We start from the raw sequence: 15452 nt of genomic DNA on the forward strand, positions 1-15452 counted from the left end.
CGAGCAAAACACACACACACACACACACACACACACACACACACACTTGGCCTTTGAGACAGTGCAGCAGGAGGATTAACCTTGTCCTCTGTGTTTCCAATCACAGCAAACACTGGGAAAATGATGCCGTAGTTCAATGGCTACAGTCTTACTACTACATTTACAGCTTCCTCAGGTAAGAATTTGTTATATTGGGGCAACGTTATAACTTTTGGCTCTGAAGTGCTTCAGCAGCACCCTGCTTTGCTGCTTGTGATGATCATCTTCCATCCATCAGCTTCTCTGGGTCCAGACCAGTGGAGCGAAATGCTCATGACGTGTGTTTGTATATGTCTTTCTCTCTCACTCACACACACACACACACACACACACACACACACACACTGGGGTCTAAGTAGCTCTTATTAAATTGGGCCCTCCCTGCTGCTTTTAGGCCACAGAGATAGCAGCGCTCATTAGAAGAGGCAGGCAGGGACTTGGCGACGCGGCTGCCTGCGTGTTTCTCAAGTGTGGCCGTAATGGGGGGCGATGGGAGGCTAACGCAATTTTGGTTTGCATTTGGAGGCGCGGGACCCCCCGGGGGATGGGGTCGGGTGGGGCGGGGCGGTAGGGGGGTTACCATTGCTTAAACGCATGGACCTGTGAACCGCTGTGGTTCAGATGAGGTCGGAGTTGAAGGTGCGAGTCAGGAGCTGTGTTGCAATTTGTTGTGACAGCACAGCTTTGAGGGTGGTCCCGTATCATGCAGCTTTTGCTTGAAAAAAACGATATATACTGTATATGCATGAGCGAAAGAGAGATAAGATTGATAGATACAAATGATGTTTTATATCTTATTCAATTTGTCTCTGCTGGCAAAGCATCATGTCCAGGCTGTGATGGTCTCCACTGCTCCTGTGATGCTGAGTGCAGGAGGATGAGCGGTGACGGAAAATGGACGGATTTCCTTCTTCTTCCTCTTCACTTCCAGTCACTCTCCCCCTCCCTGAAATAATTAGCAGGAGTAGTTTCTGACAGCGTTCGGAAGGCCTTGTTTTCCTGCTGCCCTCCTCTCGACTCACACCGCCAAAGGGACCTGTGGGCTACTCACGCCGCAGAAGTGTGTGTAGCCTGAGGATGCATGGACACACACACACATGCACGCACTCTCTCTCTCTCTCTCTCTCTCTCTCTCTCTCTCTCTCTCTCTCTCTCACCCATACTCACCCTCCAATCCCTTGCTATCACATTCATTGGACCCGTGAGCCACCAGCTGCGGCTGCCCCCTCACGTTATTGCCGAGTGAGAAACCAAAGTCTGGCCTGTCACTGTTAACTGTGTGGATAAATGTCACACTTTGGCCTCCAGACCTTTTACTTTTATTATCACCTGGTCGTCTGTCTGTGGCCAGGACAAACGTAAACACCTGATTGGATTAACGTGACACTGACTGATATCAGAACGGCAGAAGGCCATGCATGCTGCTGAGGACACTTTGTCACATTATGATGACCACGGAGCTGCTGCCTATAACCTTTGGTGGGGATGACAACATTCACAACCTTTAGTGGATAAAAACCTATTGCTTTTTATGCCTTGTTTAAAGGTTTGCAAGTATCTAGTGTTCTTTTTTTTTTTTGCTTGTTGCCTAAATTCTGGACGTTCACACCCCTTTTCAAATAGTTCATCTCTAGAGCAAAACTGACCCAGAATGCATTTCGTGCAGAGTTTCGGACCTTCACTGAGCTCCTGCAAAGCACCAGAGCGTTCACCGACATCAGTCCCTGTGCGTTCCTTATGAAGTTTAAATCACGTCCAGTCGCCCCCGAAGCCTCGCAAAAGTCCGTATTAATTAAAAGTCTATTCTGAGTCGGGGGGACATGTATTGATTGCCAACAAGATAAGGCTGGTCTTTAAACGGACTATTCAAAGCCTCCCCTCGGGCTCGTTTCTTCGCTTGTTCTCGTGTCAAACGGCGTCGATCGGGAGTGAAAGTGACGCCTGGCCGGCCGGCCGGGGAAGTGCGCGGTCGGGCGGGCAGGCACGCGGGCAGGGCGGCGTGTGACGACCGGGGCGTTTAATCTTTCATCTGCAGAGTGGCCGCCTCGCCGATAACAGGATCAGCACCCCCCCCCCACCCTGCGCCAGCTGCTGTGCCGTGTCACCGAGGGGGGAAGCGTCGCCCAGCAGGCAGCAGGGGGCTGAAGAGGGGCTGGACTCTGCGGCCGCTGGAGCTGCTGGAGCTCCGGGAAGCGTCGGTGCAGCCAGTGCTCTCTGGCTCGAAGCAGCAGCCTCCTTCCCTTCCCTTTCTTTTCTTTCCTTCCTTCCTACTCCGCGAGCGCACACTCGTGCGCCCCTGCTTCAGCTATCGCGCGCCAAACATCGCTGACGCTCACCATGAGAGGGCTTTGATTCCGCCGTCGTCGTTTCCCCTTGTTGTTTTTGCAACCCCTACCCCCTCCCCTCCACTACGTTCTTGTTTATCTTCACTTTGAGCGCAGAAAGGAGGACGAAAAAAAAAACAAAAAAAAAAAAAACAACAACCGCGCGAGAAGCGCCAAGTTTACGCGTGTCTGCCGCACTGGAGGGGAGGATGCGATGGCAGCCCCGGTGAAAGCAGCGTTGGCTCTCCTGATTCTCACCGTGGCAAGTAAGTTCTACTTCTGCTTCTTCTTCTTCTAAAACCGTCCCGGGACGATCCGACAGCTTCCACTTTGGATGTCCTCTCTATGATTTCGCATGACACCCTTTAATGGACTCTGTGTGTGCCAGTAAATCTGACCAGGTCGGCGAACTGAATCTTGGCAATTTAACAATGTGCGTTTTCCACCGTGCAGCCCATAGTTTACAATGACATGGTGTCAAAAGGCGGCCCAACTAATGAACTGTAGTGTGCTGCGTGAGTGCTGGGTTTTAATTTCGGACAGAATGGCACATTTGTACTCAGCAGACAACACGTGATGCCGGAGAGCAAGCCGGGTGGTGGTGGTGGTGGGGGGGGGGGATAGTGGCATTTCCCTGCGTCAGAAAGTTCAGCACGTGATTTTTCCCAACATGCCCGAATTCACTTGCTCCTCTGAGGACAATCATGCCCGTAACAACAAGTAAATTCAAGGTACTAAATGAGTGTGTCATTGTGGTTGTATGTAAAGCAAGTGAGTTTTTAATGCGTCCACATTCAGAACCATTTTATGATATTCCAGACCGGCCCAATTCATTGTACCCCCAGCAGAATTAGCCTCGTGTTTGCAGCCTCCCACGGCAAGACTCAGTCTTAGCTTCCTGCTAAACTGACTCTTCCACCATGTTTCGTCCACGTGATTGGAAAAGGGATGTCAGGTGGTCTGGGTGGGTTGAGGGCTGGTGGGTGGGACAAACAGCTGACTGGAAGAGAGGTTTTACTACCATGTGTGATGTCAGAAAGGGCCAGTTTCTAGCACTGCTTGTTTCTGTGCACAATTTCCCACCTAAGGAGCAGCCAAAAATAAGCTCATAGAGAATGGTACTCGACTTAAGATCTTTAAAAGGAAAATGTGAAGCAGGGGCTTTGGGTGAGCATGAGGAGCTGTCCATGGTGCTGAAGGGGTTCTGAGCCGTGTAGGGTCCTGAATCAGGTTGATTGGACTATCCCACAACGTCATGGTTTTGTTTGTGGCATTGACTCGTGTTTAGTGGTATAGCTAGCCAGCTAGCCAGCTGGCTAGCTTACAAGCTGTTGACTTGCTTTATGAGACAGCACATTAACATGTTTCACATTATCCATGCACAAGCTGAGAAGAAAATGGGTTTCTAAATTTGATAGAGATGAGGTGTAAAATTGGCTCCATAGCGCTCAGACAGCTGAGCAGTTTAGACAGTCTGACAATCACCCAAATCTTGTGTAATGGGCCCATTGCTGACACAGGACCACCAGCTGTGCCCCAACAACAGCTTTGATTGACTAGCTTCAAGATGCTTGCATGGGGATACAATCTTTTGCTTACAAAATACTCATACACTCTCTTGAACAGGGGGTTGGATTTGATTTTTTTGTACCATTTTTTTTCAATGGGACCATAACAAAACAGTAAGAGATAATTTACTCATAATAGAGCTAAATATTTATCACCATATTTGTCACATTGTAAGCTCTCTAAAATCTTTTTTGAAAAACAAAACAAAAACAAAGAACCTTTGTCTATGAAAATAACTTTCCCCATCGCAGATTGAACTCTCTTCTTTGACTCTTTCACCCCTGTTCAGTCTGCTGCTGAGGCGCGGCACGACTGTGGCTCGGTCACTGCTCAAGTCACACCTCTGCATGACTGCCACCTTATTGTGACTAAATCCAGACGGCCACCCTGTCAGATGTGCTCTCTGTCTCTGTCTCAGACTCCTGTACACGTCCTCCCCCCCCCCCCCCACTTTTTTATTAATTCCTGAAACAACTGCCCCAATGTTTTCCATTTGTGCGCCATATGCATCTTGTTTCCCTCATGAAATGCCTGCACCGTTGCCCAGGACTGCAGGACAATGGCACATACTTCCCTCTCACACACGTCGTGCCTCTCCGAAGCCCCTGGGCCGAACTTTACATGTGGGTGGGCTGCAGCGAGCTGCGACAGAGTTGTTCTCCTCGGGCTCTGCTGAGACAGTTGAAGTGTTAAAAAAAAAGAAAGAAGCCCCTTCTGTCGCATACCATGGTTTGAAGTGTTCGGCGAGGGGAGCCCAGCGTTGGTGAGTCAACACTCCATAGTAAATGATTAGTCACTGCGTTGGCTCATTTTTTTCTGGATGTTGAGCGGCACGCCGTCGAGCAATCGTCCCCGCCGCCGGCGAAACTCCATTATGTTCTCGAGCCACGCGATGAGGGTGAACAGTTCAACAACGGCCTGAATATCCAGGTTGATCCTCACATGATTGTGCGTGAAAAGTTTTAGAGGGCAAGCGTTCAAACCGAGATCCCGCGAGGCGCCTGCCAAGCCAACGCATCGGGCTCTCATGCGACGCATAAGCAATGTTCAATGTCTCATTGGACCATGTGGCTGCAGATGCGGATGAGTGACACGTAGCCGCGTGCGCCCCCACCGCGGCCCGACGCCAGCGGTGCAGCGACCGCGCCGCCGACAGCTGACTCCTCGATTGTTTTGCACTCACAGGGTCGACCCAGATGCATTCAATAATTCACCGTCCTCTTTCAGCGCCAGCCGGTCGGAGGAGTCAGAGGCCGCATGCTCCTCCGTCCCCCTCGGCCCGTCCACCCATCTTCTGTTTTGAGACAGTGCGGTGTTAGAGGGGGCGGCTTTAATGTGCTCAGAGGTTATTGTGACGAGGATCCGGCGTTTGGATGATCTTTGATTGTGGTCGACGGTCTGCTTGTTGAGATGATGGCACTTTTATTTTAGCGGCAATGAATTATTGAAGTGTGGAGAGTGCAGCGAGCTGGACAGGAGTGTGTGTGTGTTGGTGTGTGTGTGTGTGTGTGTACACAAAACCTGCCGGAAGACTCCCTAATGCTCCGTCTTGCATCAAACTCACACTCGCTCATTTATTTTAGCCTTATCTTACGTTTGGCCACCGCAGCGCCGTACCTTACAGCGCTCTTCACCGATTAGGGCAAAAAATTTCAAAGTCCCGTCTGCTGGTCGCGTGAAGAGCATCCCTTATCTTCCGCATCTTGTTTTTTCATGCCGCTTTATTTTTGTGCCAGCCCCTTTACATTTATAGGCGGCACAACAGCCTCCGTTGCTCTCAGGCAGAATCTGAGAGCAGCCAGCGTGAGAGGAAGAAAAAAACAGAAAACAAAAGGCTGGAGCCAACATAGTCGGGTCGCCATTGCAGGTCAATATGTGCTCTAGTTTTATAGTATTTTACTGTAAAATCGAACCTTTAAAATAAATAAATAATTGGTTATCTTCATAGCTAAAAATGAATGATTTGGATTTAAAGTAGAGCTTTTTTTTCTTGGCACTGTCATTTTCATGTTGATCAACATAGTTTTACTCTAAAAATAGTTGCGGGAGCCAAGATGTCAGATGATGGAATGCTTGATAGTGTTTGTTTTTGGTCGCCCCAAACATTTGAATCGAATCTACACATCACATTACATTCTCTTTAGGATGCATTTTTTAATTGTCCTCTGAGTTGCCCAATCTGATCCCGTCGGTCTGATTCGGTTTTTGACTGTGCCTGTCAAAGATTGCAGCTCATAACAAAACTAAACTGCTTTCCAAAAAAAAAGGGCTCTGCTCCCTAATCTCCTTTTCAATGCTGTATGGTTTAACAGCTCCTGCTTTAAACGAGGCTTTAATCCAATTATCAAAAGCACGGTGACAAAATAGCAGCGGAGTAAACAACGAGCAAGACTAACTAAATTAATTTTCAGTGTGATGTGAGCCCCCACTAGACTCCCACCTACCCCCACCCCCGGGGCCAGCGCATCCTCAAAAGCTGGCCAGTTTTCATCCCTGGTGCGTCAATGCAAGGGGCCGCGGCCGGCCAGACGAAGCGATTTCATCGAGGCACACCAGAGAACCGCTGCTCGGCGCCAATCATTACCATAATACTGCATAATCCCATTTGTTGTCATCAGATGATTGTGGCGGAGCTGGGAAGCGTTCTGTGGATTTTGGCCCGACTCGCTTGTCCTCGCCTCATCTGGTGCGTCCCGTTGCCTCTTATCCTGACTGACAGAGACTCTGTGTTTCCGAGCTCTCCCAAGACTTCCCCCCCGGAGGTTTGGTGTCATGTCACTGTTGCTCAGACGCTGGACACGTCTCCGCGTCCTCTCTTTGGAGGGAGGCCTGCTGGAGGTTGATGTGTGCTGACCACATAGCTTTTCGTCTGCACCTGCCTTTTAAGCTCAGCACCTCGCGCTTACATCTTTACGTCAGTCTGTTTCCATCTCTCTCTCCCTCTCTCCCTCTCTCCCTCGAACATATGTATTTGTACAGACATACTGACATGACAGCTTGCTGCATCGCTGAAAATCAGGGCAACCAAAGTGCAGAATAAACAACATTTATAGTCATTGAAACACTGCATAGATTTGAGATGTGTGGACATAAGTTTGCTGCGGTTGTCTGTTTGTCGACCAAAAGAAAATCTGTGAAATAGTGCTTTTCTGTATGAGTGTTAACCTGGAGTTAAAACAGTGTCTATGCCTCTATTGTTTGTTGTATTTTACTACACGTTATGCTTTGGTCAAACTATTCACACACACACAAGGTTAAAAAACACAATACACACACGCACAAAAGGTGAATCCAACTTTGCTCTGCGTTCTCATGGTCTTTCAAGGTCCTGGATGACTCAACCCAGAACAAATGCTGCTTCACGTCTGCTGCGCTTTAGTGGACTGACTGGCTGCCATTTTCCACTCTCCTGAAACATCCACACAAAGTCTCCTTTCACCTGACTGGAGTCTTGCTGACTCATCGGTCGAATGTTGTCTTGAATGGTTGTCGGATACGTCACTGCACACTGCGACGCTCACTGTGTACCTGACATCCGCTGCCGACTGGTCCTACAGAAGACTTTTCCACCTGTTTCAATATCTTCTTTAGCCTTGAAAGTTGGTTTATTAAAGTCAACAGTTTGTCTAAAGTCAACCTTTTCAAAATTTTGAGAGTATTTAACAAAAGAATCAATACTCAATAGCTATTTGGTTTTTTTGCAAAAGGATGAAGGAGCCCGAGCTCGTGGGTTGAAGAACCCTCTAAGCAGGATGTTGTGTAAGTGAATAACTTGGAGACAAGACAGAGGTTTACAGAAGTGCTTTAAAAAAAAAATATTTTCTTTGAGGTCAAGAGAGAAGGAACAGAGAACAAAGACAAAAACAGAAATTATCATATATCTGTCATCTTCCATTTTACACTGTCCCGTTCTTTCTAGTTTATTTATGAAACACACACAAGACAGTGACAAAAGACATTGGGGAAACATGGCCACACACAGAAAATGGAAAGAACTGGTGCAGGACTGAACACAAGGAGAAGCGCTTTTTAGTGGAAGCAGAAGTGACATAAAAAGCCTGCCCTCTTGTACGAGTGCTGGGAGGAGATTGGGCCCAGTCAGGTGGAGGTAAAGAATAGGGACACTGTGAAGGTTCGAATGGCCGCTGCTGTGGATCCATGCAACAGCTCTGGAGTCTCACACACGAGAAGAACTCCACTGGATGGGAGTTAAAGGATAGCTGCAAACTCCTGTGGGGCACTTTAATGATGCCACACATGCATTGTTTTTCATTTTAGTTAATTTTTCTTCTTTGTAGTTGCTTTGGACCAAAATGAGAGAGAGAGAGGGAGGGGGGTGGGAGGGAGAGAGAAGATTTGTCACAATTTTCATCGTCGCAACCCAGATGCTTACTGTAGCGCTGCTGCTCACCCCACAAATGCATGTTCCTTGTGTGTGTGGTACCATTTAAAAGGGGAATAAACAGGCTTTCCAACCATATAAGATTTATTTCCAAGAAGCACTGTTACAACAAAGAAATAATCTAGCAAACATACATTTCCTTACTTTTTTGTGTTATGTTTATATTTTGTACCATCTGTCCAGTGCGCTGTTCAAACATCTGACAAATTGTCCCGCAAACAAGCCACAACATGGCGTTTCGTATTATTTCCACGGTGCCTAAATGCTGCTTAAAGTTTGCCAACACGGGCGTTTGGAACCACCCACAGGCCCCGAAGCTCCGTGACCCAGTCAAACTCACTTCTTTGATGATTACCAGGGTGAAATCAGTCGTGCTGTGGCTCACTGGCTGTGTGTCCGTGCGTGCATGTGCGTGTCTGAACGCGACTCATTATTATCATATGGACTGACTGCGGATTGCATGCATTGTTACTCTCATTACACACCCATTACATCTGAGGACATGCAGCACGCGGCGGCGCGGCACGTCCGCACCGATCAGAATCTCCCCGCATGAGATTTGAACATTGCTTCACCAGCTGCTCTGTGAGCTTGTACCGCCGGGGCCAGAGTTTCACGTTATTCACATGTGACACCCCGTGCGGATGCTTGTCTCTCACTGCTTTGGATAGAGCTGGATAGAAAGAAACTCTTTGCGATGATTAAAGGAGCACAAATCACTTCATTTTCTGGGAAAAATGGTTTATATTGTTCAGCAACAGTGACGGAAAATGAAAAATAAAGTAAAGTGAGCTGATCAGTGACCAGATTCTTTTTATTTTTTTTTTTATCTCACTTTAAATAAATTATAGTCATATATTTTTGCTACAACAGAGTTAGAAAACAGCTGAAGCATCGGACTGGCGTGGGAGTCTGAGAGAATAAGTCTTAAATACTGCAAGAGGCGTCGTGTGACACTTGGTGACTTTTGGCTCGGAAAGAAAAAAATGCAATGAAATGAGTGAAATATCAAAGGGATGCATTTTGACATGCCCATCTCATTCAATCAGATTCTTTTCTCTACCAGTGGAGCTGGTTGGTACTAGTCAGGCAGCTGTTCTCCCTCCCGACAGATAGATGACTGATGCTCCCAGACTAGAAATGTCAGCACATTGTAGATCTTATTAACGTGTTATCACATTTTTTTTTCTGTCGCGTGTTTGCGTGCAGCTGCCTTGTGTGCGGAGGTGGAGGAGCGGCTGGTGAGTCACTTGCTGTCACCCGAGCGCTACAACAAGCTGATCAGACCAGCCGTTAACAACAGCCAGCAGGTCACCATTTACATCCAGGTGTCCCTGGCCCAGCTAATCAATGTGGTAAGACAGCACACACACACACACAGCACACACACACACACACACACACAGTGAACATACTGAAACAGATGGTGTGTTGTTCCTTTTTTTTTGGCCCTGTCAAAACACTGCAGCCATGTTGTCGACGATGTGAACTGTCTGCTTTCCGTGTGTTTCAGAACGAGCGCGAGCAGATCATGACCACCAACTGTTGGCTCAGTCAGGTTTGTGTCCCCTCGTTGCCCCCTCCTTCATGTGCATGCTGTCCCAACCTGTGCAGGACAGAACACTGTCTGACTCAGGTCAGTCGCGAGCAGACGACACGCACGCAACATCTGATCTCGCGTCAGCTTGTGACAGTGCAGGGCTCTGAGGTAAACATGGAGAGACACTAGCTACCCGATTGCATGCAGGCCTGATCCAGGGTTCACAACATGTGTTGTGGTCACGCACATGTATGTCATGCAGGATGTGTCACGCGATATGTTTCTGACTGCACGGCCCTTTAAAGTGTCGCTTTTCCATGTGCACGCTTCATCAGGTATGGAATGACTACAGGCTGATGTGGGACCCTGAGGAGTACGAGGGAATCAAGAAAATACGTCTTCCGTCACAACACATCTGGCTGCCAGACATCGTCCTCTATAACAAGTACGTCTCCGCTGAAAATCTGGATCATCTCTGAGTGTTTGTTTGTGTGTGTGTGTGAATGTTTGTATGTCTATAAATCCTTTAAGTAATATGGTAATTAATACCTTTCACGGACTAGCAAAGTTTTAGGCGACCATACTTAATAATCAAGCTTATAGAAATGGAGACATTTAGTGGTTCAGTCTTTGGATAGTGCAGAGTAACCATCAAGACGAGTGAGTTTATTGTTATACCAATCAAAGCAAGGCCAGAGACAACGATACAGCAGTGATGTCAGTAATAAGGTTCAAGTGCAAACCTTAAACTTGGAGCACAACATAAGAGCAGAGTCACTCACAGCCTCACAGTTTGCCAGTGTGCAGATTTTGGATTCTTTTCTCTTTTCGTGCCATTTTTAAAAACCCCAAATCTGTGTGAACTTCCTTGTAGTTTTGAGGTTTTGGAACCACAACTCGACGTTGATCCTGTCAGAAAAACCCAATTCTGAAAACCCTCTTTGTTACCTCATTCATACCTTTCCCATGTGATAGGAAACGCCCCCTGCAGGCCACTGAGGTAGCTTTAAACAAAGGGCTAAATATCTTGCTTCCTGGAGGTGTTTAGAGCTGGTAGTGATATATCATGGAATGCTGGCATAAAAAATAAAGATCTGGAAAGAGGAAGAGAGAGACCTTTAACACTGGACTGGGCGAGCATTAAACTTTCACAGGGTTAGATGGTCAGCTAAAGACCAGGTGTAGAACGGCTTTGGTAGGCAAAACGGAGGCGGCCCTCCGCCACTGTACAAAGTCCGTAAAGACCTGAGGTGGCTCTAAGCAGGTGGGACCTCTGCATTTTTAAATAGTCTGCATATTCAGCGCCGGCCTTAAGTATTAGCGGCTGGGTGTGATGGTTGGGTTCTGACCTACTGTATAATTGATGGGCCACTAATCTATAATGCAACAACTGCAACGCTTGGTGAGATGAAGAGAGAGAAAGAGAAAAAAAAATCCATCTCAGCAGATTTGAGGCGCAGCAGGCGGCCGTGTTGGCGGCGTGGGCCCCTCCTCCCCCGAGTTTGAAACGCCACTGTTGCGTGTGCCGCCCCTGCAGACAGTCAGTCGCTCATTGGTGATGCCTCACCTGAGCGCAGCCGAGTGGGCCGCGAGAGCTCCGGGCCGAGGGTGATGTTCGGCTGCCAAGTTCGGCGGCATCGTGTTCGCTGATGGAGACACTTTGATGAATTATAAACTCAGAAATGTCTATGTAGTGGTGGGTCCTTCGGCGAGAGGAAGTTGCTCCTCGTTAGCTTGGAGCGATGACTCAGACGGAGCTCTTGAGTAAAGCTCGCCGTGACATCATCTGCCCGTTTTGAACTCCACCGTCCCGGCCTCTAAGGACTTCCTCCTCCTCCGCCGCCGACTTCCTGTTAATTGACCTGGTGTTGCTGGCCGGCAAAATGCAGTATTCATGTCTGTCTGTCTGTCTGTCTGTCTGTCGGTCGGACTGTCTATCTGTCTATCTGTCTGTATATCTGTCGGGGATCAAGAGACTCCAACTAAACACTTGCTTGAAATCAGGGGTCAGAAGACAGAAAGCATCAACTTGTCTTGCTTTTATCTTGTTTTCCTTCTCCTCCTCATCCTCTTCCTCCTCCTCCTTGTTCTCTTCTTCCTTTTTTTTCCTCATCCTCTTCCTCCTCCTCTTTCTCCCCTTTCTCCTTCTCTGTTCTCTTCCTCCTTTTCCTCATGCTAATCCTCTACCTCCTCTTTTTCCTCCTCCTTTTTCTTTGCCACCTCCTCGTTCTCTTCCTCCTCCTCCTCCTCCTCAGTGCCGACGGTACCTACGAGGTCTCCTTCTACTCCAACGCCGTCATCTCCAACAACGGCGAGGTCAACTGGCTCCCGCCGGCCATCTACAAGTCGGCGTGCAAGATCGAGGTGCGCGACTTCCCCTTCGACCAGCAGAACTGCACCCTCCAGTTCCGCTCCTGGACGTACGACCACACCGAGATCGACCTCATCCTGCTCAGCGACTATGCCTCGCGCGACGACTTCAAGCCCAGCGGCGAGTGGGACATCGTGTCGCTGCCCGGGCGCAAGAACGAAGACCCCAACGACATCCGCTACCTGGACATCACCTACGACTTCATCATCAAGAGGAAGCCGCTGTTCTACACCATCAACCTGATCATCCCCTGCATCCTGATCACCTCTCTGGCCATCCTGGTCTTCTACCTCCCGTCGGACTGCGGGGAGAAGATGACTCTGTGCATCTCCGTCCTGCTGGCCCTCACTGTGTTTCTGCTCCTGATCTCAAAGATTGTGCCGCCCACGTCTCTCGCAGTGCCTCTGATCGGGAAGTACCTGATGTTTTCAATGGTGCTGGTCACCTTCTCCATCGTCACCAGCGTGTGCGTGCTCAACGTGCACCACCGCTCCCCGAGCACGCACACCATGCCGGCGTGGGTCAAGCACGTCTTCCTGCACCGGCTCCCGTCTTACCTCTTCATGCGGCGGCCCGGCAGCTCCAACATCCGCGAGAAGTTCCGGAAAAAGCACCAGCAGAAGTCGCTCTCCGACCACAAGCTGCGCGGCGCCGACGGAGGCGGCGGGAGCTCGCTGGGACTGGCCGACTCCTCCTCGTCCTTCTACGTGAACGAGGAGTCGGCCAAGCGCTACGGCTGGAGGATCAGCGACCTGTCGGAGAACACCGAGTTCAGGAAGAGGATGACGCTAAAGTGCAACATCGACGTGGAGGACGCGGTGGACGGAGTGCGATACATCGCCGAGAAGATGAAGAGCGAGGACGACGATGAAGGGGTGAGTGTGTCCTCGGTTTCAATGAAGCACTTAATTATGGTCATTTTCTGACCTGTGATCCGGGTCTTCACAAACAACAGCGAAGATTTTCCACAATCAAGTCATTTGATGAGCACAATAAACATGATGCTACTGGCATAATCTGGGCACCATGGCACTGATTTTGTGTGAATGCAGGTCAAAATTAATTATGAGTGAGAAACAACTCATAAAGGGATATTAATATCGTTCATGCGGTCTGAGTATTTTCCTTCCTATTTGCACCTTTTTATTTTCAATGATGCTCTAAATACGCTGCGTTATGGTGATATTCATTTTGATAACGTTCATTTCTGTGTTAAACAACTCACATTTATCACAGGCTTTCTTGGACATAGAGCAAAAATGTTGCACATCAGCATTTGCAGACTTTGGCTCCGGTGTTTTTTTTGGTCACCATCACTCACTTTTACTGTGTGCAAAGTCCAGAGCAAGTCTATGGCGGCAACTTTGCAGCGACACTCCTTCATCTTCCAGCCCAGAAATAATCCTCTGCGCCATCAATCTCTGTTGTCTGCACGCAGATCATTGAAGACTGGAAGTACGTGGCCATGGTGATCGACCGCCTCTTCCTGTGGATCTTCGTGCTGGTGTGCGTGATCGGGACGGTGGGTCTCTTCATGCAGCCTCTCTTCCAGAGTTACAACACCCCCATTGTCGAGGACATGGACCATAACTGAACTCTGGTTCCAACGTGACCCAGACAAGAACTTTGTGCCCCCCGCCCTTCTCCCACACCCCCAGCCCCCTGCAGAAAAAGAGCTCTGTCAACAATTTAACACATGAACACACACGTCCGCCTCGCACCTCGCACACTCACCGGAAAAAGGTAATCATGCACTTTAGTTCTCTCCCAACACCACCTGATCCCTCCTTTACTTCTACCTTTGCCCCCATTTCATCGCCCATTGATGTCCAGCTGTGCGCTGCGCCTCTCCGAGAAGCTTGGATTGACATATTTAGGGCAAAGTAGAAGATCATTCTGGTTCATGATAACATGTGTCACATTTTATTGGTTTCATTCTGTTTCAGAAAAAAAAAAAAACATGTGTATGGCCAAAAATGCATGACACTGATCGCAAATGGCCGCCAGCTTTCGATCAAACTGATAAATATATGACCCAAAACATGATGAACTAGTGTTACTTTTTTTAAAAATTTAAAATTAAAAGCATTTACAAGTAACGATAATCTTATTTGAGCATCAATATAAATCTGCACTTAAATTGTAGTGATATAGAAGAAGAAAATCTAAACAGGAAATAGCCAGTTGAAGGTTGCTTTGACCCACATCACTGTTGATTAGTAAGGTGGCCTCCCTTACCAAACCAAAACGGCCAACTGACATTGACGTCAATGCTACTGTTAACTATATTGTCTTCTTTTTATACGTGTGTTGATTTTGGGCGCCGAGAGAAAAAGAGCCACAGAAACTCAGCCACATTTTGCAGCTGCACATCCGACACCCAAGAGGAGAACATCAGTCCCTTCAGTGTAGATATGAAGATCACCTTCCTGTGTCCTTTTTTGCAAATGCTACACATAGCCTAACAAATCTATATTTGCCTTGAAAACGAGCGCAGGGGGACGATAAAAAAAAGAAAAAAAAAGAAGCTACAACAGAGGGGGTCCGCGATGGGGGTTTCCCAGCCTGTTTTTACCCCAACGCCTCGCCGCGAGGACTCATCTGCTCTGTGGCGAGCGGCTCCTGTCGCTTTAAAGCAGCCGCGTTGCCAACGGAGGAAGTCGCAAACCAACCCGCTCACTCCAAACTGACCATCAGGCTGTTTTTACACACCGTAGATTGATTTTTAAAAGGTACAGTTTTGCTGTTCCCAGCACAGCGGCACTCATCAGCATCAACAAAGAAGCCAGCAGCAATAATATTTTACAGAATTTTTATATGCACTAACATGGGGAGCATATCAGCACTTACGGTATATGTCATGTGAGCTTGATATATATATTTTGGGGGGTTCGGGTGTGTGGGGTGGGGGGAGTTGTTATTTGAATCGTTGTCCAGTAATTATTTCTTGAAATGTTATAACTATCACTGTCCATACAATCATCTGTCACTGCTGCCCATGTTAGCCAAGGAGAGGGGCGTACTGTATTAATGGATCATAACGTTTATTTTCTTTCTTAGTGGATGATGAACTGAAACATTTTTCTTTTCTCCGTCCTACTGGCCTCTCATGTTTGCGGAACATGTTTATGTGTGTTTGGATGATAAACAGGAAGTGGAGCCGCTATTTTGCCAAGTGGATCAATAAAATGGAAATGAATGAGCAGA

General features: G+C 48.1%; 1 protein-coding gene across 1 annotated transcript; it reads left to right on the plus strand.

Annotated features, from left to right (window-relative positions):
- Positions 1–767: 767 nt before the first annotated feature.
- Positions 768–15452, plus strand: LOC142901888 (neuronal acetylcholine receptor subunit beta-2-like). The gene is made up of 6 exons (XM_076046611.1): positions 768–2629; positions 9544–9689; positions 9848–9892; positions 10210–10319; positions 12130–13120; positions 13684–15452. Exons 1-6 carry the CDS (start codon positions 2578–2580, stop codon positions 13837–13839), a joined length of 1500 nt encoding a protein of 499 aa, XP_075902726.1. The 5' UTR covers positions 768–2577; the 3' UTR covers positions 13840–15452.

Source organism: Nelusetta ayraudi, unplaced genomic scaffold, assembly GCF_046127955.1.
Source record: "Nelusetta ayraudi isolate G7.1 ecotype Tasmania unplaced genomic scaffold, CSIRO-AGI_Nayr_v1 ptg000090l, whole genome shotgun sequence".
NCBI lineage: Eukaryota > Metazoa > Chordata > Actinopteri > Tetraodontiformes > Monacanthidae > Nelusetta > Nelusetta ayraudi.

Coding starts and splice junctions, on each gene's coding strand:
- LOC142901888 (XM_076046611.1), top strand. CDS start 2,578: ATGGCAGCCCCGGTGAAAGCAGCGTTGGCTCTCCTGATTCTCACCGTG. Junction 2,630..9,543: donor CCTGATTCTCACCGTGGCAA/GTAAGTTCTACT, acceptor GTTTGCGTGCAG/CTGCCTTGTGTGCGGAGGTG. Junction 10,320..12,129: donor GACATCGTCCTCTATAACAA/GTACGTCTCCGC, acceptor CCTCCTCCTCAG/TGCCGACGGTACCTACGAGG.